The sequence below is a fragment of the Chiloscyllium punctatum genome, chromosome 41, assembly GCF_047496795.1.
Source record: "Chiloscyllium punctatum isolate Juve2018m chromosome 41, sChiPun1.3, whole genome shotgun sequence".
NCBI classification, from domain to species: domain Eukaryota; kingdom Metazoa; phylum Chordata; class Chondrichthyes; order Orectolobiformes; family Hemiscylliidae; genus Chiloscyllium; species Chiloscyllium punctatum.
In genome coordinates, this window is record NC_092779.1 from 44,634,648 (window position 1) to 44,662,140 (window position 27,493).

The 27,493-nt window shown below is 40.0% G+C and overlaps 1 protein-coding gene across 4 annotated transcripts in view; it reads left to right on the forward strand.

Annotated features, from left to right (window-relative positions):
• dtnbp1a (dystrobrevin binding protein 1a) overlaps window positions 1–27,493 on the forward strand; it is a 193,436-nt gene that overhangs the window by 158,849 nt on the left and 7,094 nt on the right. For all 4 annotated transcript variants that reach the window (XM_072560825.1, XM_072560827.1, XM_072560826.1 and 1 more), the window contains 2 exons: window positions 4,250–4,405; window positions 23,918–24,061. In XM_072560825.1, coding sequence (XP_072416926.1) covers window positions 4,250–4,405; window positions 23,918–24,061 — 300 coding nt within the window. The remainder of the gene's footprint in view (window positions 1–4,249; window positions 4,406–23,917; window positions 24,062–27,493) is intronic.

The following is a 27,493-nucleotide window of genomic DNA, read 5'->3' on the forward strand; positions in this document are numbered from 1 at the left end:
TGTTGTGTGGTGTAAGGTGGGAGATTATATAATTTTAATATAACTTATTTTAGAGTTTAAATTTAGAAAGAGTGGCACATGAGATTATACATCTGGGTACGTAAGAAGATGTTTAATGATTAACTTGAATGTATTTCTGCAACCAAGGTGATTTATTTTAAAAGCAGCATGGGAGAGTGTCATCTCTGTAAAGTAATTAGGTTTAGTTTTCATTGGCTGAGTTTTACAAACAGGGTAAACAGGCTTTCGATGACCTAGGAACATCTGAAATTGTTATTTTCTTAAGTTTTGGGGCAGTGGCATGGTTCGGAAAACCCTTTTTGGTTTTTGTTTGTGGAAGTCCTGGCTGTAGCTGGATGTGTAAGACTGCTAAGAAATAGGTTGCCTCAGTGGAAGGATAATAGTTTGAAAGTTCCAGACCAGAAGTGTTTGGTTAAAACTTTGAGGAGTTATTTTGAAGTGAGACAAGTCTACGCTTCATTGTGTGAATACTCAAGAGCGTATTAGAATCTCAAGACCAGAAATTGAAGCTACCATTAAATTAAACCCTATAGATGTAATAGAGAAGAGAATTTTCTCTGGCGAGAGTATTAGAAAGGGGAGTCCCGGTAGGACTAATTGGAATGTGTTTTAAAATCTGTAACCTGTCTCATGTAAATAGCTTGGCTTATTCTATTTTATCTTTACTTTTGCATAATAAAGTTGTGCTTTATTCTTGAAAATAAATCTACAGCATTGTGTGCTTATGTTTCAGTGAAAAACCACCTCATTAAAACCAAAAGAAATATGATCTATCAAGCCAAATTTTAGTCTGGATCTGTCTTGTCCACTAATAACACCAGCTGAGATCATAATAGTTATTTCCCACTGTAAACACCTTGCACTTGCTTATAGTTTAAGCAATCTAGGCTACCTTTAAGCTCTGGATTAATGGTGCTGGAAGAGCACAGCAGTTCAGGCAGCATCCAAGTAATTCGAAATCGACGTTTCGGGCAAAAGCCCTTCATCAGGAATAAAGGCAGTGAGCCTGAAGCGTGGAGAGATAAGCTAGAGGAGGGTGGGGGTGGGGAGAAAGTAGCATAGAGTACATGCTGCCTGAACTACTGTGCTCTTCCAGCACCACTAATCCAGAATCTGGTTTCCAGCATCTGCAGTCATTGTTTTTACCTTTTAAGCTCTAACAGTCAATGTGTTCAGGCTTGCTGTCAGGTAGACTTTAAACAGATCATTTTAAGTTAAAGACCTCATAAACTGGATTATTGTAATAATAAGAAACGTTTTCACTCAGAGGGTGGTGGCTCTGAAATATTCTGTCCTAAATGGCTGTGAACGCTTCATAGCAAAGGTGACGTTGATTGGAAGGGACACTAAAAGATCCTGAAATTATGGAGATTGGCCATGAAAGTGGAACGATATAGAAGGTTGGCCATGATTTTATCGAATGGTACAGCCAGCTCATGGAGCTGCCTCGCAAACTCCTCAATCTGATGTTCTTATGATATGGAGCTACGGTAGATAAATAGCTGAATGTTAGCTCAATACTATGCTCTAATTGAATGACATGGATATGAGGTCTTTGTTGCTATTATAATATGTGGACATCATTTTTATGAATGCCCAGCAATGGATAATATATTAGTGAGTCAAATGTCAGAAGAAATGGACTGTGCTTATATAGCATCAATGTAGTAAAACATTTTGAAGAAGTAAAGAATTTTGAAGAATTCCAGCAAAATTAGATACTGACCCACATGAAAAAGACACTTAGTCATAAGCTTGGTTGATGAGGTCATTTTTAATGAGTATCTGAAAGAGGTAAGAGCGATATAGAAATTCAGCAAAATTTAAGGAGGAAATTCCAGAGTTTAAGATCTAGATCTTTGAAACACAATCGCCTGGAGTGGAGTGATTAAAATCAGGGTTGCACCCAGGGCCCAACTTGAAGAGACTTGGAAATCTCCCAAAGGATTATGGCGCCAGAGGAGATTGCAAAGGTGAGGGAGCTAAGACTATCAAGGATTTAAAAGTAAGGATAAGCATTTGACAATCAGCTGTTGCTAGACTGCAAGCTAACCTAATAAAATACTGTAGATGCTAGAGAAACTCAGCAAGTCTGGCAGCATCTATGGAGAGAGAAACAACGTTAACATTTCAAATCCAGTACGTCCCCCCTTCAGACAAGAGCCGGACAATATTTATTGCAAGTTAACCTTAGTCAATGAGCACAAGGATGTTAGTGAATGTGACTTAACACAAGTTAGGTTACAGACAGCAGAATTCTGGATGATCTCTAGTTTACTGACAGTGAAACAGTCAAATCTAGAGGTTAAAAAAAACGATTATACCATTCACAACTGGTTAGTGACAGTGTGAGTTGAGTAATGTTTTAAAACAGAAGTTAGGCAGTCTTAATGATGGAAAGGGAATTTGGTTGGATGATCATGTTGCTATCAAATAAGACAAGAGGTTACACACAGCCTGATTCAGCCTCAGATGGTAACTAGATGGTAACTAGATTGAGTTGTATTTGAAAACAACTTCAGTCTTCTCAGCATCCGCACTAAAAGAAACTGGAATACCGGAATGCAAGATCCAATTCACAAAGCACTGGTTTGAGAATAAACTGTATGGAAGGAATGAGGCAGCCAAAGGTCCTTGACAGATCAAACAGTAGCAACTAACTGTTAATCAGATCAGCATGAATGTATCAGGTCAGTGTAATCTCAACAAAGAAAAATGAATTGTAATATAAAAGGAAGTGGAGGTAGAGAAAAATGGGCTAAGAAAATATTGAAAATGTAAAGAAGTATGTGGGAAGGGGGTAACAGTTGGTAGAAAAACATAATGAGTCGAACGTGGAAGCGTCGAAATAGATATTACTGCAAAATAAAGGACCTGAGACCTTGTAATATATGTCCACATAAAAGAATGTAAAATGTACAGAAAGACCAGAAAAATGAAAGAATTTCAGAAGCAGACATAGTTATTTCCTATTGAGAGTTATGCCTTGGAGTAAAAACAGCTGCAGAAAATTTGGATGTTTTAAACCATGCTTATTGAGAGACAAAACTATATCCATCTAGTGAATTTGGAGAAAATAAAAGTAGACACAATCTTAGCATGGCTGTTCAATCCCAGTCTGCATTTTATCAACTAGAACTCTCTATTAATTACAAATTCTGATGTCACAGTCCATTCGTTTTCTTTACAATTCTGTTTACAAAGGCACAGTAAAGTGACATTCTTTATAAACTGTAGAGCTGTCATTTTATAATTAGGCAGATCAATCTACAATCAGTTCTGATATAATGTAATAGTTCTGTTCTTGTGCGATTTCGTTTTATAAGAAAATCGCACAATAGCTGTGCCACTTAAAGTAACACAGCCGGAATCACGTTAAAGCCAATTCGCGTTGAAGAAACACTTGTTATGGCAGTACAGACTGTACTTCAAAATTATTTCTTTTGCGAATAGGTTAATTGAACTCTCCAGCCAACACGTTCTTCCTTCTTCACGCGAGTAGTAAATTGGAAAAAATATGCTTTGATCCAGCTTGCGTTGTTGTAGCACCTTTTAATTTTGAATCAGACAGTTGTGGTTTACTATAAGTCTCATTTTGATGTAAAACGGTTTCAAATGCACATCACCTGCATTTACTGAATCTGTATAGGGAGGGAACTAGCTTTTGTAGTTGGTTTGCACTTAAGGTTCACACAAAAAGTCCTGAGTGACAATAAAAAAAAAGTGCTGGATTGCATAGTTCTTCTCTGATAAATATAATGCAGCATAACATGATCTATTAGCTGGAGGTACTAGACCATATAGAATCCTGTGGACATCTAAGAGCAGTTTGTTATTTGATTATTGCTAGTAACTTTGAGGATGAGTCACACAGAGTTGCAACTCCGTGTCTGTGTGGGTTTCCTCCGGGTGCTCCGGTTTCCTCCCACAGTCCAAAGATGTGCAGGTCAGGTGAATTGGCCATGCTAAATTGCCCATCGTGTTAGGTAAGGGGTAAATGTAGGGGTATGGGTGGGTTGCGCTTCGGCGGGTCAGAGTGGACTTGGGCCGAAGGGCTAGTTTCCACACTGAAATGTAATGTAATGTAATGTAATGTAATCTAATCTAATCCTGTTTTACATCACTTTTTATTCTTGCAGGTTGTATGTGATTGGGGATAGATCTATGTAACTAGGACTCTCATTCTGATTCATATAGTTTATATCAAAGATTGATTTTTCTATTCCAGCTGAGTTGGACAGTGAACATGCTCAGAAGGTGCGAGATATGGAGAACACACAGCAGCTGAAACTGAAAGAGCGGCAAAAATTTTTTGAAGAAGCCTTTCAACAGGATCTGGAGCAATACTTATCTACAGGACACTTGCAGATAGCACAGAGGCGAGGCAAGTTTTTAAATTATTTCGCTATTTATGGCAAGTTTTACATTATTTCATGACTTGTGATAAAATCTATTTTGTACCTATTTGCACTGTATAAGCTGGAGAATTGTGGCATTTGAGGCACAAGATGTTCCATTGTTTGAAACATATATGTGTGTCTAGTAACAAGGGTAAGATTTGGAGGATCTCAAACGGTCACCAAAAAATAATTTGAGACTCGGTGAACAGCACGTCAAAGTAAAGAGCAGGAAAAGAAGCTCCATGCAGCTAATGTATCCCTTTTAGTAATGTCTATACTGCTCAGCGATTGGGACTTAGAAGATTTGCCACACTTATCAGCTGAAAAGAAGTTGGCTGTGAGAGAAAATGGAACTTCAGTGCAGCTGAGAATGGGGGTCTAATATGCCCAAGAGCTGCATTTCTTTGCAGCTGAGAAAGTATATTTATTTTAACTGAAAAGATTATTAGTCCCAAACTGGATCACAATGAAATTTGGCAGTCTTGTCCAGGATTATAACACAATACCTCTATGGAACCTTCATATAAAGTCAGGTTTTTTTTGTTATTTTGTCTGATGAATTTGGTGAAAACACTTGAAGTTTCCTTGCCTCTTAATATTTTTGGTATCCTTTGTTAGATGTATGAAGAAATTCATTTTTAATAAGTACTGTATACGCTTGTGTATCAGTCGAATATTGAAGACAGACTTTTTTAAAGATGAAGTTAGGGGCGTTGACTTATATACAAGGTATTGTTTTCTAGGGACTGAAATTCCTGCTGCAGTTCGAAATACTGTATTATTATCAGAAGTCAATTTGATCACACAACTAATCCCGGGTAAAGAAGAATCCTAAATTCTTACAGATTCCTAACCTTCTACTGTCCAACCTCCTGCCAGGTCTGAGTCAAGAACACAAACTTTCCTCAATTTGCTACATCCTCTGATACAGTACATGGAGTTCCAATCACTCTGTGACGTTCGGGTGGGCGGGTTCCTTGCCCACAGGCCACAGCTCTGATTGGCTTGTGGCTGCCAATCAAGCTGAGGCAGTGATGTCATTGGAGACAGGTGACCTCACTGCCTCCCCACCTTGCACTTGCTCGGGGCTGTGCTGATGGAAGGCACTGGAGGTTCATCGCCTAGTGCCAAATTGAGGAAGGGAAGGAGGAGAAGAGAGGGGGAGGGTAGCTATAGGGGGAATAGAGGAAAGGCCCTGTTACACAGCAGCTCACTCAACCGCTGATTAATGAGTGGCAGTTGTGACCGCCTCACATCCCCCAGCAGGTAACACTTTAACCAGCAGAAAGGGAACGAGGTGTCTCAAACTGCGCCTCACTCTCATTCCTCCGGCCCCCCCCCCCCCCCCCCCCCCCCGACCCACCCCCCCAAACAACAAGTGTGGGCATGGTTGGGGAGAACTGTCATTTTTTTCCCCCAATAATGTTCCTTTCAAATAGTTTGACATGTTATATTCCATTATAGACGGAATATAAAGTTGTATCATCATAGTTAGAGATGATAATGGACGGCCTTCCAGGCTCTACCACAATAACTATTTCCCACTAATTTCATATGATAGTGTGGTAACTTGCCATTTTTAAAGTTGATAAATACCGATAGACTTAGTACCAGTCTGAATGAATTAAAACATGCTGTAGTAAACCAAATATGGTAAATAGTCATGAATGAATAGAGATGTGAAATAGTAAACAAAGAGCAATGAATAGAGTTACCGATAGGAATGAATGAATGCAATTTTGTTTAAATGGGTTAGTGTGAACATTGACTTATTTTCTTCATTAAGCAGATACTTTCTGAAAAATCTATGAAATTTCAGAAAAATTAATTAAAGGGAACTTTGTAAGAGGTTTGTAATGTGGTTGTCGACTTATACACGAGATATATAGAAAATACAAGACTTTTTGGCCAAAATAAGGGGTCAACTTATACAAGAGATTGATTTATACACGAGTATATATGGTGGTTATTTGGCAATTTCATTCATTCCATTCTGATAATGTTGGATATTTGTTTTAGATTAATAAACCTACATGAGAAAACTACAGCAATCTAATGTATACACCTGGGACTGGGTGAAGTGGAAAGATCGTAACTTGACACATAAGGGTTTACTTGCGTTTGTGTTAATTGGGGAAATAATTGTTTGAAGTTACTTCTATTTCAAGTATTTTGGACAGTATATATGACTTTTTCCTTTTAGAATGTTGTAGATCTTCTCAGTTTCTGTGATGCGATTTGTGACAGCTACTAACATACAAACAGTGTTGTCAGAGTACATTATGATAAATGATTGGCCTGAAGCCACCTCAGTGAGATTGAAACTCTTGTTAAAAATATTTATTCTTTTCAGCTTTGTAGTTGCAGAGGTTTGCATGTATGGAGTAAAAGCTGGTTCATAGTTTTTGACTTATCGAGATTAGTGAAGATTTGGAGCCCTCAAAGAAAATGGCTGAGTTGAGATTGAAATAGCATGGTGATCTATTAATGAGAAGAAATGAAATGTGGTGAGACAAGTCATAGAGGTGGGACTACCAAGAAGCGGGAGAAGAGGAAGTCCTGAGACCAGATAGAAAGATGCAATAATGAGAGTCTTAATCACAGTGGGATTGGAGAGGAATAAATCACTGAGTGTAGTGTGTGAAGAACATAGACAAAGGTTATCACCTAGCATTGTGGTGACCGCAAGTTCATTTTTCAATGAGAAAAGCTGAAAGAAGTTACAGAGCATGAACAGGGAAAAGTGTTCATAAAGAACAACAAAAATGTAATGCTGTTAAGTTAGTATAACACTTCAGAAGTAAACATTCCACTGAGTGTCATCTTTAAGTGTTTACCTTGATCTTAAAGGATGTTTGGGTCAATTTATCACTTCTATGGTTAATGTCCTCTCACCATTTAAAATTGGAACAAGAGTAATCTATTGATCCTGTCAAACATCTTTTACCATTCAGTTAGATCATGACTGATCTGTGTTAGAACATAGAACATGGAAGAATACAGCGCAGTACAGGCCCTTTGGCCCTCGATGTTGCACCGATCCAAACCCACCTAACCTACACTAGCCCATTATCCTCCATATGCCTATCCAATGCCCGTTTAAATGCCCATAAAGAGGGAGAGTCCACCACTGCTACTGGCAGGGCATTCCATGAACTCACGACTCGCTGAGTAAAGAATCTACCGCTAACATCGGTCCTATACCTACCACCCCTTAATTTAAAGCTATTCTTTGGTATTCTTCTCAAAAAAAATCTGTCAATGGCCATTTTGAAATTCACATTTCATCCAGCATTCGCAACCTTTTGGGGAGAGATAATTTGTGCATGAAAATATATTTTGATCCTTTTTATACTTCAAATCAGCCCTCAAATTTCCAAAGTACCGAGCCAAGTTTGTGCAACTTTCTGTTGTAATTGAAAAATGGCATGTTACAGATTCATTCTCTCACATCTCATGTATCAAAGTTGAGAAAACACAAGAAAACCTAGTAAGAAGTGGTAGACTAATTGGTAAAGTTAGATGACATGGGATTCAGTGCATGCTTGCCAATTGGGTGCAAGATTGGCTTTAAGATAGGAGACAGAGGGTGGTAATGGGAAGTTGTTTCTCAGACTGGAAGTCTGTAATCGGTGATGTTCCACAGAATTTGATACTGGGTCCACTCCTGTTATTTATATAAATGATTCGGTTGAGAATATAGGAGGCATGGTTAGTAAGTTTGCAGATGACACCAATATTGGTGTACTGAATAGTGAAGAAGGTTGTCTAATGTTACAGAGATTTTGATCAATTGGGTCAATTGGCTGAGGAGTGGCAAACTGAGTTTAATTTGGATAAATTAAGGCATTGCTTTTTGATAAAACAAATTGGGGCAGTGCTTATACAGTTAATGGTAGGGACTTGGGTAGTGTTGTCGAACAGAGAGAGCTAGGGATTCAGGTTCATTAATTCTTTGAAATTTGTGTCACATATAGGCTTTTAGCATGCTTGTCTTCATTACCTAGACCCTTGAGTGCAGGGGATGGGACATCATGTTGATGTATGTAGAGGATGTTGGTGAGGCCTCTTCTGGAGTACTGAGTACAGTTCTGGTTATAGGAAGGTCATTATTAAACTAGAGAGGATTCAGAAAAGATTTACCAGGATATTGCTGGGAATAGAAGGTTTGAGTTACAAAAATGGCTGGATAGACTGGGACTCTTTGCACTGGAGCATAGCAGGTTGAGGAGTGAGCTTATAGAGGTTTATAAAATTGGGATGGGCATAGATAAAGTGAATAGCAAAGATCGTTTCCCTAAGTGGGTGATTTCAAGGGCATATTTTTAAGATGAGGGAAGAAAGATCTAAAAAGGCACTGGGGCAACATTTTTGAGACAGAGTGGACAGTGTATGGAATGAACTGCTAGAGGAAGTGGTGGATACAGGTACAATTACAGTGTTTCAAAGACACTTGGATAAGTACATGGACAGGAAAGGTTTGGAGAGATATGTGCCAAATAGAGGCTGATGGGATTAGTTTAGTTTGAGAACATGGCTGGTGTAGAATAGTTGGACCAAAGGGTCTGTTTGACTATTTGCTGTATATTTGCTATTGCTGTGAGAAATGCTGGATACTACTGAAGTTCCACATCACGCCATGTTAGATCTAGTATTCATCAATTGTATACACATTATTTAAAAAAGGTTTCAAAGAAGATAGGTTTTTAATTTGAATTGTTAATCTCTGTACTTCCCATTCATTCTCGTAGAATTCTGCATAATTGGTCATATGGTGAGATTGTTTTGTTGATACCTTATAATCAATCTACAGAAATTGCTGGAAAAGCACAGGAGGTCTGGCAGCATCTATGGAGAGAAATCATAACATGTTCTGAGGAAGGGTCAGTCAACCTGAAATGTTAAGTGTAACATCTCTCCACCATTGCTGCCAGACCTCCTGAGCTTTTCTAGCAGTTTCTGTTTTTGTTTCCAATTTACAACATCTGCAGTTCTTTTGGTTTTTAACAAAACCATTTATTTTTGACTGCATAAATGCTTGCTGCTTACAAAAATAGCTGTGAAATTGATTTCTCCAACTAATCACTGAGTGGTCAATCAGCTCCTTAAGCAAATGCATTTTCTGGTAAGACTTCCTGTCTTTTTCTTTTGCCAGTGGTTAATTTTTGTTCCACTCAAAGAAACCGGTCTTCCCCATCCACACTATTCAAACCCTTTATTGTTTTGTGCATCTCAAATTAGTCACCCCTCAGCCTCCTGTGTTTGAAGGAAAACAACTTCACATTTTCCAATCATTTCTAATAGCTGGAGTTTTCAAGCCCTCGCAAGGTAGTTATAAACCTGCTCTGTACTCTCTCTGTAAGCAGTTATGTGCTTTCTGAATGAGGTCACTTGGAACTATATGCAAAACCCAGCTCTAACCTAACCAGTGAATGCAGGAAACTTTGTTTTAACTAACACCTTTATCAACAGGCACTCTTGATAAACTAACAAAAATTATATACTTCAAATACTCCATGATTTGGAGATGCCAGTGTGCACTAAGGTGTACAAAGTTAAAAATCGCACAACACAAGGTTATAGTCCAACAGGTTTAATTGGAAGCACTAGTTTTCGGAGCGCTGCTTCTTCATCAGGTGACTTACTGGTGAAGGAGCAGCTCTCCGAAAGCTAGTGCTTCCAATTAAACCTGTTGGTCTATAACCTGGTGTTGTGTAATTTTTAACTCAAATACCCCAATCTGTCACGATGGTGAGTATTTGTGCTGTAAAGTATAGCAGTGATATGTATAGCCCCTGCATTATGTTTCTGTTACTTAGTATGTTTTCACATTGTTTTTAGGCAAAGTTTTGATGTTTTTACATAGTTTTTTTTGAGGGATATTGATGTCTCGAAGCTTTGGTTGGTCAGGGTTTACTGCATTTATGTGTACGTGACTATTTGGAATATTTGATCAACCGACACACTCTTGGTCCCATAGGTGTGGGTTAATAAAATATTTGCTGTGCTTCCAGCATTTCCTGCTCTTGTATTCACCCAATGAAAGAAATCATCCTATATCCCTCCATTACAACCTTTATCCACCTGTCCTACCACCATCAGTGTCATGTGGACATGCAATTCAATGTCTCTCACTTTCTCCACTCCTTTCAGAATGCTTCCAATTTTTTTGTGCATTCCCTTGCTTTGTTTATCCCAATGAAATGCATAACCTCACACTTCTTTTGATTGTATTGCATTTGTCACTTTTCTGCCTACACAACCAAATCACTGATATCTTCCTGCAGTCCACAGTCATCTCTTTTTCGCTATCAACTATCTGGTCAATATTTGTGTTCTCTGAAAACTTACCCATTCAGCCTCCTACATTTATGTGTAAATTATCCAATACACATACATATCACAAAAGGAAAAGGACTCAAAAGTGAGCTGTGGAACATGACTGGAAATTGCTTTCAATTCACAAAACACACCTGTAGATCATTACCCTTTGTTTCCTGTTACGGAGCCAGTTCTGGATCCAACTCGCCATATTTCCCTGTATTCCAATTATCAAGGGACACAATTTAAGACAAAAGAATTAAAGGGGATATGAAGAGCACCTTCTTCAGCCAGAGGGTGATAGGTGTCTGGAAGTTACAGCCAGTTTAGTGATTGAGTGTGCTTTAGTTTTTATTTAATATTCTGCCTTACAGAGCCTTGTCCAATGTCTTATTAAAATCCATGGAGACAACATACACTGCACTACCTTCATCCACCCTCCTTGTTACTTCCTCAAAAACATTCAATTAAGGTAATAAAACATGACCTATCCTTAAAAACAACTTGCTGACTACCACTGATCACTGACTATCCCTATCTCTCAAAGTAGCATTTAAACCTGTAGGATCAATGCTTATTCCAGTAGTTTGCCCACCACTGAGGTCAGACTGACTAGTCTCCAATTATTTGGCTTATTCCTTGCACCTTTTAGAATAGTAGTAAGACATTTCAGACCTCCAACCTTTGGTACCCTGCCTGTTAGCTATTTCCTCCTTGGCTTCCATTAAATGGATACAGTTCATTTGCCACTAGTTATTAATCCTCCTTCAAGGAATTCAGTCCATCTAGCACTTAATTTCTTATTATGCTTATTTGAACTAATATTGCACACTCCTCTTCAACTAAATTGTATGCATCATTCCTTTGTGAAGAGCGACAAAACACTCATTTAGAACCCTGCCCAAATCTTCAGCTTCCATGCACGACTTACCATATACATCTCTGATAGACCCAGACCTTTCTTTAGTCATTCCCTTGTTTGTAATACACTTTGGATTTTCCTCAGTCTTACTGGCAAATATCTCTTCATATCCCCTCTCTGCTTTCTGAGTTTCCTTTTTCACTTCACTCTGAACTTTTTAAACTCTCCTAAGATTCCTAAAATATTACCTTTTATGAAACTGCCATAAGCTCTCTTTTTCTGCTTTGTCTTACCCTTTTAGCACCTGGATAAAGAGAGGATTCTAGATTGGGCAATGCAAACCCTTTCTTTGTGGGAACATGTCTACAATGAGACATTGGAATCTTGCTTTTGAATCCTCTACATTGATTTGCTATTAACTTCCCTTCAAGTAAATATAACCGATCCACATTTTCCAGATCTCTCAGCTTTGTAAAGGGAGGCAATGTCATTATGATAAAGTCACTGGGCTAGTATTTATGGTGATCCAAAGTAATTCTCTAGGGATAAAGGTTCAAATTCCACCATAACAGATTATTGAATTCAAATTTCACAAAAATGTAGAATTGAAAGCTAGCCTAATGGGAGTCATGTAACCATTATTGATCTTCACTAATGTGCTTTTGGGATGGAAATCTGTCATCCTTATCTGGTCTGGCCTACATGTGACAGCATCTACACATCTACATGTGACAGCAATGTGATTGCCTTTCAAGCACCCTCTGAAATTGCTTAGCAAGCCACTCACTGAGAACGAAGGATGGGCAATGAATGCTGGCCCAGGTAGAGACCCCCATATCCCAAAATGAAAAAAAAGTTTCGAACTTCCATCCATCTGCCAAGTTTCATTTCTTAAGACTACATCTAGAATTGTGCCCTTTCTTATGGAAGTCTCGCATGTGAGCTACAAAGTTCTCTTGAATACAGTTCAAGAATTTGGTGCCCTCTGTGCCTTTCCGACTACTTGTATCCCAGTTGATATTTGTTGAGACCAGGAACAATGATGCAATAATACTTGAGTTCCTACCTTTCAACATCTCTCAGTTCTGCTTTCAGGACCATATTTCCATTCCAAGTTACCAATGTGGAGCAGGATCTCTTGTTGATATCTGTGACTTTGAGTCTTCTTGTACTCTACTTCTAAGATAACCGTCATGCTTGCAGCTATGTCATTGATAGAAATCAAGTTATAAATCTCCAAATTTTATTTCTATGGCCGGAATTTTGTCATCAGCCTTATTACTTCCATTTTACTTGCTGTCTGACTGAGTGCAACTCTTAATCTTCCTGCTTGATGACATCAGTTTGCAGTTTCCACATCTACAGTAAAGCAAATGTATTAAATTATATTCCCGACGTGTGGAAACAGGCCCGTTGGTCCAACAAGTCCACACCGACTCTCCAAAGAGTAAACCCACCCAGTCCCATTTTCCCTCTGACTAATGCACCTAACTCAATCGGCAGTTTAGCACGGCCAATTCACCTGACCTGCACATCTTTGGACTGTGGAGGAAACCGGAGCACCCGGAGGAAACCCACGCAGACACAGGGAGAATGTGCAAACTCCACAGACAGTCATCCGAGGCTGGAATCGAACCTGGGACCCTGGTGCTGTGAGGCAGCAGTACTAACCACTGAGCCACCGTGCTGCCCTATTAGTTGACAATGAACTTAGAAAAACACAATCCTATGAACATTTTAAGTTCTTTCTTCTCTTTGCTTTCAAATTTCCGTTAGTTGTTACCTATGTTGAGTCAATCCCTTCATGATCGATTTGGTGACTCTCAGTATGTTATGTCATAAAGAATACTTCTGTTTTTTGGTTTTGATGTCATATTCTTAATGACAATCTAGAACTTTGTTCAACATTAATGTGTGTTCCTTATATCTTACTGCTAATTAGATGGTCATCTAAGAAACTAGAAATTCGTCTCATTACCAGTGTACCTGATTGATGACACTCTGGAACATTAGGATTCATAACTTAGAATCAGATAATTTTACAGTATAGAAAGAGCCATTCGACCCATCATGTCTATAATTGCTCTTGAAAGAGCTGCTCAGCTCATCCCATTCTCTGGCCCTATCTTTGTAGCCTTTTAAATTTATCACTTTCAAATATATGTCCAGCTCTGTTTTGTAACTCCTTATGGAATCTCTCTCTATCCATCTCCCAGGCAGCACATTTCAAATCCTAACAATTCTGCATAAAGAAATTTCTCCTTCTCCCACTCCTATCTCTCTTGCTGATAGTCTTGACATTGTAGGAGAAAGTGAGGACTGCAGATGCTGGAGATCAGAGCTTAAAAATGTATTGCTGGAAAAGCGCAGCAGGTCAGGCAGCATCAAAGGAACAGGAGAATCGACGTTTCGGGCATAAGCCCTTCTTCAGGAATGAGTAGGGTGTGCCGAGTAGGGTGTGCCAAGCAGGCTAAGATGAAAGGTAGGGAGGGGGGACTTGGGGAGGGGCACTGGGAATACGATAGGTGGAAGGAGGTTAAAGTGAGGGTGATAGGCCGGAGAGGGGGTGGGGGTGGAGAGGTCGGGAAGAAGATTGCAGGTCAAGAAGGCGGTGCGGAGTCTGAGGGTTCGGACTGAGAAAAGGTGGGGGGAGGGGAAATGAGAAAGCTGGAGAAATTTGCATTCATCCCTTGTGGTTGGAGGGTTCCTAGGCGGAAGATGAGGCACTTTTCCTCCAGGCGTCATGTTGCCATGGTCTGGCGATGGAGGAGGCCAAGGACCTGCATGTCCTTGGCTGAGCAGGAGGGGAAGTTAAAGTGTTCAGCCACGGGGTGGTTGGGTTGGTTGGTGCGGGTGTCCCAGAGGTGTTCTCTGAAAAGTTCCACAAGTAGGTGGCCTGTCTCCCCAATGTATAGGAAGCCACATCAGGTGCAGCAGATGCAGTAAATGATGTGTGTGAAGGTGCAGGTGAATTTCTGACAGATATGGCAGGATCCCTTGGGGCCTTAGGGATCCTTCCATAACCGTCAGAAATTCACCTGCACCTTCACACACATCATTTACTGCACCCGATGTGGCCTCCTATACATTGGGAAGACAGGCCACCTACTTGCGGAACTTTTCAGAAAACACCTCTGGGACACCCGCACCAACCAACCCAATCACCCCGTGGCTGAACACTTTAACTGCCCCTCCTGCTTAGCCAAGGACATGCAGGTCCTTGGCTGCCTCCATCGCCAGACCATGGCAACATGACGCCTGGAGGAAAAGTGCCTCATCTTCCGCCTAGGAACCCTCCAACCACAAGGGATGAATGTAGATTTCTCCAGCTTTCTCATTTCCCCTCCCCCCACCTTTTCTCAGTCCCAACCCTCAGACTCCGCACCGCCTTCTTGACCTGCAATCTTCTTCCTGACCTCTCCGCCCCCACCCCCTCTCCGGCCTATCACCCTCACCTTAACCTCCTTCCACCTATCGTATTCCCAGCGCCCCTCCCCCAAGTCCCTCCTCCCTACCTTTTTATCTTAGCCTACTTGGCACCCCCTCCTCATTCCTGAAGAAGGGCTTATGCCCGAAACGTCGATTCTCTTGTTCCTTTGATGCTGCCTGACCTACTGCGCTTTTCCAGCAACACATTTTTAAGTCTTGACATTGTGACTCCGAGTTACTGACAGACTAACTAATGGAAACAGAATATCCTCCTTTACTCTGTCAAAATTGTTTGAAGTTTTGAACACCTTAATAGGATCGTCTCTTAATCTTCTCTGTTCCAAGGAGAATGAGCCCAATTTCTCTACTCTTTCCTTGTACCTAAAATCCCTTATTCCTACTATCATTCTGTTCCATTGAAGTTTCTCCAGTGCTTTAACTTCCTTCCTGAAATATGGTGCCCAGAACTGAACACATTATTTCAAATGTGGTCAGGCCAATGATTGGTAGAGGTGTATTACCACTTCCTTTTATACTCTCTGCCTCCATTTACAGGATCCTATAAGGCTTCTTAACAACTGTTTCAGCATGCCTGGCCACCATCAGTGAATCATGCACATAAACCCCAAGGTCCCTCTGTTCCTGTACTCCCATCACAGTTGTACCATTGAGCCTGTATTGTCTCTCCATGTTTCTTCTGCCAAAATGCATTACCTCCTATTTCTCTGTATTGAAATTCATCTACCCAGTGTCAGTCCATTTGGCCAACTTGTCAAGTCCCTCTGAAGTCACTTTGTCCTCTCAATTCAGTATTCTCCCTTGCTTAATATTATCAGCAAATTTAGGTATTTTTGCCCTCAACGCGCATATCCAAATAATTTTTAAATCAGAAAAAGCGTGGGTCCCAACACTGATCCCTGGGGAGCACCACTTTCAACTTGTCTCCAATCTGAGAAATGCCCACCTGGACCAACCCCCCTTTCCTCTCTTTTATCCAATTTTTAAACCATGCTACTGAGACCCATCAATCTCAACAATTCCTGATTTGCTAAACAATTTGCTATGTTGCTCTGTATCTAATGCCTTCTGAGAGGCATCCATAGCACTACCCCCAACTGCATGTGTCACCTCGTCAAAAAACTCGATTATATTTGTCAGATTTGATCTGTCCTTGACAAAGCCATGCTGATTGTCTAACATACACTTATAGAAAAATAAGTGTAACTTTACCTTATCCCATATTATGGCCTCCATCAGTTTTGCCACTGGTGATGTCAGGCTGACAGGTCTGTTGTAACCTGAGTTATTGTTTGCCCCTCTCTTAAACAATGATGTCGCATTCGCAATCCTCCAATTCCCAGGACTAATCCTGTGCTCAGAGGCTTGGATAATTTCGATCTTAAATGGTAATCTATTGTACCAGTCTGAAATGGCAACAAGGACAGGATGTATTTTTTTTTTAACATTTCACTTGAGAAACTAAGGATTGAAGAACATTGTTACACATCATTGAAACTCCTAAAGTTAATTTTGAGGAAGTTTGAACAATTTGAAAAATTGTTGTGCGCTGTTCGTGTTTAGGTACACAGTCTGTGGACTGCATTGTTTAAACAAAATGGTGCCGAAGAGGTCTATACTAATCTGAACAGGACTAATATAATTGCAAACAAGAGTTTCACATTTGGCTGCAAGTGAATAAAATAGAAGATAGGGATAATGTAAATGTTTTCTTTAAATAATCTCTGCTGCTTCCCCACATCATCATTCTTACATACGTAAAAAGGGGGTGGCTGGGACAGCATTGGTGAAGTGGGGTTAGGTGAAGGCTGGCAGAGGGTACGACCTGGTTGGTCAATAGGAGAATGAATCCGGTAGGTGGCTGGGCGGAGTGGAAGTGGGAGGGGAGGGGCTGGGAAGGGAGTTGGGGAGAGGGAGGTTATTTGAAATTTGAGAACTCCAGTGTTGAGTCCTCCGGGCTTCAGGCTGACCAGGTGAAAGGTGAGGTGTTGTTCCTCCAATTTGCAGTTTGGTTCATTGTGGCAATAGAGGAGGCCAAGGATGGTCATGTTGGAAAGGGAGTGGGAAAGGGAATTAAAATGGACGGTAAGGGAAGTCTGGTTGGCCCCTGTGGGCCCGGCTGAGATGCTCAGCGAACCACTCCCTAAATTTACATTTGAATAATTTCCCCAACCTCTGCACTACATGAATAGTAAATGATTGCCTCCCTTCAAACACTGCTCACTTTCCTTTCAATCCCAAAGTCATTGGACTCTAAAATTTGACGCCTTATCCTGAAAAGCTTAGAACTTGTTTCTTTTGTAACATCTTGTTTGAATCTCTCCAAAAAGACTTCTGTCCCTGCCATAACCCCAAAATGACCCATAATTAAATCATAAAACATAGCCTCTGTGACCAGTGCAGACTGAACTCTTCTGTGTTGTTTAGTGTCCAGTGTCATGGTCATTGTCCAGTTCACTCTTAACCAGTAGAAAATATCCAGAAATTGCTTCTCTTCTTGTAATATTCAATACATGGTTCTCATTCCCTCACCTATATTTTGGTTATATTATACACAGACACGCCATCAGGTTTCACAATAACATTGACAGTACCACTTTAATTTTTCCATTGCCTGTTGACCCCTCCACTCTGTATGTCCAACTGTTTTTCCAATATCCAGCCTGAGAAACAGCAGTTTCCTCCAATTAAACAATGGGATGACCACAATGATCAGTTTTGACTGTTAAAATCTTTGTATTCGTGTCAGTGAATCTATCTCTTTTCCCAACTATTCTTTTAGACTGAACCACATTGGTTCTCAATCTTAGCGTCCTTTCTATCATTGCATCCTTTCAGAGTACCTACATTGCATGCCTTATGCATTTTTCATATCTTTAGACTTAATTATTCTAGTGTGCCCCAGCTAGACCTCCATCTATCACCCTGTAAGATATCATTGAACCATCTAAATGAAAGACACTATACCAATGTCAATTGTCTATTTTGTAATTAAAAACAAAAGCTTGAACATTGGTATTGACGGTGGTTTTCATTCCTTGGATCTGATAGGAATTTGCGTGGTAGTTGAATCATAAAGCAGACCTGTAGTCACATTATTCACCTAGTTTTAGGGTGTAGGTTTGCTCGCTGAGCTGTAGGTTTGATATCCAGACGTTTCATTACCTGGCTAGGTAACATCATCAGTGGCGACCTCCAAGTGGCGACCTTCACTTGGAGGTTGCCACTGATGATGTTACCTAGCCAGATAATGAAACGTCTGGATATCAAACCTACAGCTCAGCGAGCAAACCTACACCCTAAACCTCAACCTGAGCTACAAACCTTCACAAACCTTGCGATCACCTAGTTTTCTTCCTATTTGTAGTTGATGTATTTTCATCTGTTCCAGGTAAGGGAATGATATGAACATGTAGCTTCGGAGGAAAGACTAGAAGAATAAAGAATAGAAGAGCTGTATCAATTTGGAATGGTGTAATTTGTGGATTCACTTTAGAGACATTGGAGGTCGAGACTGGAGAGTAAAACAAAGGGAAATTTTGCTGGTGGGAACGAACTATAAAACTGTGATGCAGGAGATGGCAATTAAGGCTATTGTGTCAACATGGGCTCTCTGAGCATAGTTTGGACCACCAGGATGAAAGCAAAATGTTCTCAATTAGTTGGAGAAGATGACGATGGAGTTGATGTTTAGGTAGATAATTATGACCAGAAGTTAAAAGATCCTATTTTAAAGCTTTTGTTATAAGACAATGTAATCGTTTGAGCATTGAAAGATATTTTGTTTCTTCAAGCATTGTTTGGTTCCCAGGCCCATTAATGAGTATATTTTGCAAATGTCAGATTTTCTTGTGTTGTTGGAGATTTCAACATTTGAAGCTTACTGTTGAGTGAAATAAGTGACCTTTGAAAACAATTTTTTCAACTGTTTTCCATAAACAAAATGGTACCAAGAAAAATACTAGAACATAGAAGATTTGTGTATTGTTTATAAAGTTATAAATTTAAGATTAGTTTGGGAAAATGCTATCTAAAAAATTAAAGTAGCAGAAATGGCATGAAAAGGGTACAGAAATTAGAAGCAAAAGAAGGTGATTAGCTGATTGTGTTCAAATGTCAGTTTTAGTTTCATTTCATTAGCTATTTCCTGTCGTGGTTTATCATTATTACAATAAATAAAACTAATCCAAACAATTGAGCAAGTTTAAAGCAATACTACTTGTATTTGTTTCAGGGTCAAAATGTATAAGTTGACCATTTAAACAAAGTACTACTCCTAGGAGATGATGAATTTCATCCAAAAGATGTCTGTTCTATACAGGGGTCCCCAGTTTACAAACATGTAACTTTGGAACGCTCATACATTTGAACACAATCCAGTCCGGGGGTGTAATTTTGAAGGCCTAATATACAAATGTATCTTGTACTTGTGATTAGCTGTTTTATACTGTCCTGCATTGTGTTCTGACTGTGTACAAATTTGACTTGTGACCCCTGTTATTGTATCCTGTTGTTCATCACTAAAACTGCACACAATACCTTTCCATTAAAAATTTTAAAAATCAAATATAGCCTCCTGTCCCCATCTTTTCTTTCTCCACCACAAATTGTTGCCTCAAATCTCCCTAAGTCCTCTGCCTTCATTTTGAACAGTTGCAATCAGAACATGGACACTCAGCAGATCAGAGTTCCACTATCGTTTCTTGCTGCCTAACCCAAACTCTCATATTTCTCTAACCTATATCCTTGGCCTCATGTTAGCTGCTATTGTTAATGGTTCCCTCTTTTCTGGGTTAGCATACCTCACCCTTCAAATTTATTATCAACTTGTTGAAAAAAAATGTCCTTCCCTCTATGACCTTTTGAAGTGTCATTCCACATCCCACCTCTATTTCTTCTAGAGTTCTTCAATAGGAGCTTAAGCAATAGAAACAGGAATGGGTCATTTGGACCCCTAGACCAGCTCCACCATTCAATAAAATCATGGCCATTATCCTTGTCAGTTGGACCTTCATAGTCTATAATCAATATCCTTTGATAACCAAAACTCTGACTTTACTCAAAACAACTGAGCATCCATTGTTCTCTGGGGTTGAGAACAAATGTTGGCTTCATATTCCTTTTAGAAAACTTCATCTCAATAAAGCAACAAACAGACACTGGACTGCCATTATGTTGTCAACAAAAACACAAATGCTTCATGTTTACAGGGAACAAGTAAGATAAGGTAAAGTTGTCAGAATCCCACAGAACCATAAGGCTGTTGTATCACTAGAGTGAGTCAACTAGTTAATGGTGGTTTAACTGAGGTCACCAAGCCTCAGGCAAAGTGAGAAAGCCCTTCAAAGAGGGGAGCAAGTAATAAAAATCTAAATCAAAAAACACAAAAAGAACCTTAAGTTTTCGTGTCTCCAGTCCCTGCGACATCCACCTTCATTTTCAGGTCCATCCAGGAGTAGGCAGGATGGAAGAAGAGAAACAGGTGTCCATTAAGAGCAACTACCTATGATGGATTACATCAGACCTCCATCTCACGAATGGAACTATATTTGACATTTTCTGTCGTAGCTATAATTTTTGTGGTATCTTGTTCTACGCTACATAATAAACTTTATAGAAAAGTGTCACTGGGGAAAAAGTGTAAAAGAAGAAACCTAGATCTTTGATCATCTCTCTCTCTCTCTCTCTCCCCCAGCTCGTGTAAACATGAGGAAAATTGTCCAGGTTACCTACAATCTCTTTGAAATGTCGTTTTTTTTTTAACTGATGCTTGTTCTGCAGTCAGCTATTTGCATGTTTAACATGTTGCATTAAATTTGTTACATCTAGAAATAGGAGTCCTGTTTGAAGCTGAGCATTGTTGGTGAATGGCTTTAAGACATTATTTAACCAAAGGTCTGAGGACATTAGCTTTGCAGACAAGAGTAAAAGCTAGATCACCTATTGTTGTCAGTTGTAACTTCAGTTCTATGCTGCTGTTGATATGAGAGTGCTTTAGGACAATATCAATTTTGAAATTATAGTATTGTAAAGAAGGTGAGTCTCCCTCTCCAAATGTTTGGATTCAATACCATGCTACTAGTGCACAATCTTACTTTATTTCCAAAGATGTTGACGAAGTTGCCTTTAAAGAGGGAAATCTTGATTTAAGTGTTTCAATCATTTTGTTACGAATTAAATATGACTTCTGGATTCACTGTGAAAAAGTTAGTTGCTATTGGTAGTTCAGAATAGGATACTGCAATCTTAAAATGATCATCCTCATTATCCCATGGTTCAGTGTTCTAAGGTTCACCACACTCTTGGTTTTGAAAATTCACTCTTTGAGGTCAAATAATCCAAATGACAAAAACATTTGATTCTTATACTTTCACTGGAGCTGAAAGGTTTTTGCTGCCAAGAAGTACATATATACAATAGACAATAGGTACAGGAGTAGGCCATTAGGCCCTTCGAACCAGCACCACCATTCATTATGATCATGGCTGATCATCCACAATCAGTATCCTGTTCCTGCCTTATCCCCATAACCCTTGATTCCACTGTCTTTAAGAGCTCTGTCCATCTCTTTCTTGAAAGTATCCAGAGACTTGGCCTCCGCTGCCCTCTGGGGCAGAGCATTCCATATATCCACCACTCTCTGGGTGAAGAGGTTTCTCCTCTACTCTGTTCTAAATGGCCTACCATCTAAACTGTGACCTCTGGTTCTGGACTCATCCATCAGCGAAAACATGAGCCTTGTCTCCAGAGTGTCCAATCCTTTAATAATCTTACATGTCTCAATCAGATCCCCTCTCATCCTTCTAAACTCAAGTGCATAAAAAGCCAGTCGATCCAATCTTTCAAGATGATAGTCCCACCACTCCGGGAATTGACCTACACTGCATTCCCTCAATAGCCAGAATATCCTTCCTCAAATTTGGAGACCAAAACTGCACACACTACTCCAGATGCGGTCTCACCAGAGCCCTGGACAGCTGCAGAAGGACCTCTGCTCCTATACTCAATTCCTCTTGTTATGAAGGCCAGCATACTATTAGCTTTCTTCACTACCTGCTGTACCTGCATGCTTGCTTTCATTGACTGATGTACAAGAACACCTAGGTCTCATTGTACTGCCCCTTTACCAAACTTGACTCCATTTAGATAGTAATTTGCCTTCCTGTTCTTGCCACCAAAGGGGATAACCACACATTTATCCACATTAAAGTGCATCTGCCATGCATCTGTCCACTCACCTAGCCTGTCCAATTCACTCCTCACATTTCACCCTGCCACCCAGCTTTATGTCATCAGCAAATTTGCTAGTATTACTTTTAATGCCTTCATCTATATCATTAATGTATATTGTAAACAGCTGTGGTCCCAGCACTGAACCTTGTGGTACCCCACTGGTCACCGCCTGCCATTCTGAAAGGGACCCGTTTATCACTACTCTTTGCTTCCTGTCAGCCAGCCCATTTTCAATCCAAGTCAGTGTTTTGTCCCCAATACCATGTGCCCTACTTTTGCTCACTAATCTCCTATGTGGGACTTTATCAAAGGCTTTCTGAAAGTCCAGGTACACTACATCCACTGGCTCTCCCTTGTCCATCTCCCGTTGCATTCTCAAAGAAATTCCAGAAAATTAGTCAAGCATGATTTCCCCTTCATAAATCCATGCTGACTCTGAACTATCCTGTTAATGCTATTCAATGAATCATAATTTCATCTTTTATAATTGACTCCAGCATCTTTCCCACCACTGGCGTCAGGTTAACTGGTCTATAATTCTCTGTTTTCTGTCTCCCTCCTTTCTTGAAAGGTGGGACAACATTAGCCACCCTCCAATCAGCAGGAACTGATCCTGAATCTATAGAACATTGGAAAATGATCACCAATGCATCCACAATTTCTAGAGCCACCTCTTTAAGTACCCTGGGATGCAGAACATCAGGTCCTGCGAACTTACCAGCCTCAGACCTAACAGTCTATCCAACACCATTTCCTGCCTATTATAAATTACCTTCAGTTCATCCATTACCCTTGGTCCTTCAGCCATTTTTACATTTTGGAGATTGCTTGTGTATTCCCCAGTGAAGACAGATCCAAAGTACCAATTCAACCCTTCTGCAATTTCCTTGTTCCCCATAATTAATTCACTCGTGTCTATCTTCAAGGGCCCAATTTTAATCTTAACCATTTTTTTTATCTTTTCACATACCTAAAAAAGCTTTTACTAACTTCCTTTATATTTTTGGCCGGTTTGCCTGCGTACCTCATTTTTCTCTGTATAATGCCTTTTTAGTTATCCTCTGTTGTTCTTTAAAAGTTTCCCAGTCCTCCGGCTTCCTGCTCATCATTGCTATGTTATGCTTCTTCTCTTTTATCTTTATACGGTCCTTAACTTCCCTCATCAGCCACGGCCGCTCCTGCCTCCCCTTAGAATCTTTCTTCCTCTTTGGAATGAACTGATCCTGCACCTTCTGCATTATACCCAGAAATACCTGCCATTGTTGTTCCACTGCCATCTCTGCTAGGGTATTGAACCATTGAACTTTGGCCAGCTCCTCCCTCATTGCATCTTTGTTCAACTGCAATACTGACAATATCTAGAAATCTTCCAGTGAGTAAGGTTTTCAGATGACTTAACTGGATTTTCAACATTCTGGGTGTTGAGGCACCATCTCTCTTGACACTACAAAGTCAGAGAATTTTCCCTCAGTAATACTAAATGTGCATACAATATCTCCGAACTGAAAGGAAAATACAACTGGTTGTTTTCATCCTGTTCTGTTTCCTATGTTCACGGTATATTGTTAAAACAGACCTATTTATTTTTCTGGTGTTGGTGTATTTGTTTAATGTGTATTTTTTTTTAACCCAGAGCCCATTGGAAGTATGTCTTCGATGGAGGTAAATGTTGACATGCTGGAGCAGATGGACCTAATGGATATGTCTGACCAGGAAGCACTAGATGTGTTTCTCAACTCTGGTGGGGAGGACAGCAGTGAAATCTCCCCAGTGTTAGGTAAAATAACAAACCTTTCTTATTATCTGGTGGCACAAAACTGAATTAACTATCTATATTGTGATATATGAATGCAGAGATGGGCTGAGAGGTGGCAGATGGAGTTCAACCTGGATAAATGCGAGATGATGCATTTTGGAAGGTCGAACTTGAAAGTTGAGTACAGGATTAAAGACAGTATTCTTGGCAGTGTGGAGGAACAGAGGGATCTTGGTGTGCAGGTACCTAGATCCCTTAAAATTGCCACTCAGGTGGACAGGGTTGTTAAGAAAGCATATGGTGCTTTGGCTTTCATTAACGGGGATTGAGTTTAAGAGCTGTGAGATCTTGTTGCAGCTCTATAAAACTTTGGTTAGACCGCACTTGGAATACTGTGTCCAGTTCTGGTCGCCCTATTATAGGAAAGATGTGGATGCTTCAGAGAGGGTTCAGAGGAAGTTTACCAGGAGGCTGCCTGGAATGGAGGGCTTATCTTACAAAGAGTGGTTGACTGAGCTTGGACTGTTTTTAATGGAAAAAAAGGAGGAAGAGAGGGGACCTAATTGAGGTGTACAAGATAATGAGAGGCATAGATAGAGTTGATAGCCAGAGACTTTTTCCCAGAGCAGAAATTGTTAACATGAGGTGTCATAGTTTTAAGCTGTTTGGCGGAAAGTATAGAGGGGATGTCAGAGGCGGGTTCTTTCATAGTTTGTGAGAAGATTTGCGGGTTCTTTACGCAGAGAGTTGTGAGAGCATGGAATGCGTTGCTAGCAGCAGTTGTGGAAGCGAGGTCATTGGGGATATTTAAGAGACTGCTGGACATGTATATGGTCACAGAAATTTGAGGGTTTGTACATTAGGTTTACCTCACATGAGGATCAATGGTCGGCACAACATTGTGGGCTGAAGGGCCTGTTCTGTGCTGTACTGTTCTATGTTCTATGTCAGCAAACACCATAAGTTGCAGAAGTGAACTGAGTTTTTATTTGGTAATAATTGCATTTATGCTTGAGAGGCATGCAGAGGATAAATAGACAAAGTCTCTTCCTGGGGTGGTGGAGTCGAAACTAGAGGGCATAGGTTTAGGGTGAGAGGGAAAAGATTTAAAAGGGACCTAAGGGACAACTTTCTTACACAGAAGGTGATGCATGTATGGAATGAGCTGCCAGAGGAAGTGGTGGATGCTGGTAAAATTAAACTATTTTTAATAGGCATCTGGATGGGTAAATGAATAGGAAGGGTTTAGAGGCTATTTGCCAAATGCTTGCAAATGGGTCTAGATTAATTTAGGATATCTGGTCAGCATGGATGAATTGAACCGAAGGATCTGTTTCCATACTATAGGTCTCTGTGACCTTATGACAGATATTTCAAATTTGTAATCTGTTGATCTGTAATACACATACTTTTATTAGACTTTCTCTATATATTTTTTCATGGAATATGGGCATCATTGTTGAGGTCAACATTTATTGCCCATTCTTGATTGTTTTTGAGAAAAATGGAGGTGAATTACAATGGTATCAAATTGGAAAATAGTTTGTGAGCTGCCTTAGTCCTTTTGCTTTGCTTCATATGTACATAATCCAGCAAAGGTCATGTTTTGTTGCTAGTGTGGACTTCATTCAGTGTTATATGACCTAACTACATTACATGGTGAGATGCTGAAGTCACGTTTGTAATTTGATACAAATGCATTGGTTGACAGCCTTGATGGTAACAGAAGATAAACAAGGTAAAACTTGATGTTTCCACCCACTTAAAGTCTAATATTTCCGCTCATTTGAAGAGGTCTCTAGGTACTTATTTGAAATAGGAGCAGAAGTAGACTATTTGGCCTATTGACCCTGCTCTGCCATTCATTAATATTAGGGCTAATTTGTTTGTGTTTCCAATTCATTATTTCCTACTACCCCTGCTAACAGGATAGATGCTGAGGGATTGTTTCCCTTTGTAAGGGAGTCTGGAACTAATAGGCACAGTCTCTGAGTGAGTGGTTGCTCAGGACAAAGATGAGAGATTTCTTCTCTGAGGGTCATGTATCTGTTGTGTTATTTACCGCAGCAAGCTGTACAGACTGTGTCATTAAGTATATTCGAGGCTAATTTTACTCAGTTAGGGATTCAAGTTTATGGGGAAAGGGCAGAAAAGTGGAGTTGAGGATTACCAGATCAGTTATGCTCTCAGTAAATGGCACACGTTTGCTCTTATGTCCTATGGTCCTGAAAGAGCAAGCACTGTGTTTAAAACAGTACTGTCTAGTTTGGACTCGCCCACAAGAGGATAAGTCCTTTCCATGTTCATCTTAAGACCATTCAGGATATAACACATCTAGATCAAGTGACCTCTCATTCTTTGAAACCCTCCACCCAGTCCAACTTGTCTTGTAAGAAACTTATTTCAGCTATCAATGTTCCTATGACAGTGCACTTAGATCTGTCCTTAAATATGGTTTTGATCTCCTTATTTATCGGAGATGTAGAGCTGCCAACATCCTGCATAACTGAAGCATAGCAATTTTACTTCTTCATTATGAAAGGAATTGAAGAAAGAATAATCTTCCTGATTATGTCCTTTATCTACATTATGATTCATGAGAACGCTGAAATCCCTTTGCACCTTTCAGTCACTCTCTGCTTATGTAATTATGTGAAAGTGAACAACCACATTTTCCCACATGCACTCAACCAATCAAATCTTTGGGTGGCACGGTGGCTCAGTGGTTAGTACTGTTGCCTCACAGCACCAGGGTCCCAGGTTCAATTCCAGCCTCAGGTGACTGTCTGCGTGGAGTTTGAACAATCTCCCCGTGTCTGCGTGGGTTTCCTCTCACAGTCCAAAGATGTGCAGGTCAGGTGAATTGGCCATGATAAATTGTCCATAGTGTTAGGTGCATTAGTCAGAGGGGAATGGGTCTGGGTGGGTTACTGTTCAGAGGGTCGGTGTGGACTGGTTGGGCTGAAGGATCTGTTTCCACACTGTAGGGAATCTAATCTTCTGCAAACTCGTCTGTACAACATATATATGTGTATATTAGTGAGCCAGACAGTTTTTTCCAACAATTAAAAATGGTTTCATGGTCATTAATAGATTCTTAATTCCATATTTTTAAAATTGATTTTAAAATTCCAGCATCTGTTGTGGGGGATATTCAAACTTGGGCCCCAGAACATTAGTTGAGTTTCTGTGTTAATAGTCTAGTGATAATATCTCTCTTAATAAGGAATGTTGATAGCATAGATGGAAACCTATTTGCTGGTTATAGAATCTGGAATTAGGAGGCCGAACCTAACATTTAGAACCAAGTCTCTCAGGAGTGAAGTGATAAACCACTCTACATGCAAAGTTTAAAGTTTGAAATTCTGTTCTTAAACAACACTCAAGGTAAGGTGAGCTAATTTTAAGATATCAAAATCTTTGCAGCATTAGCAATTGTCCATGTCGACTAAT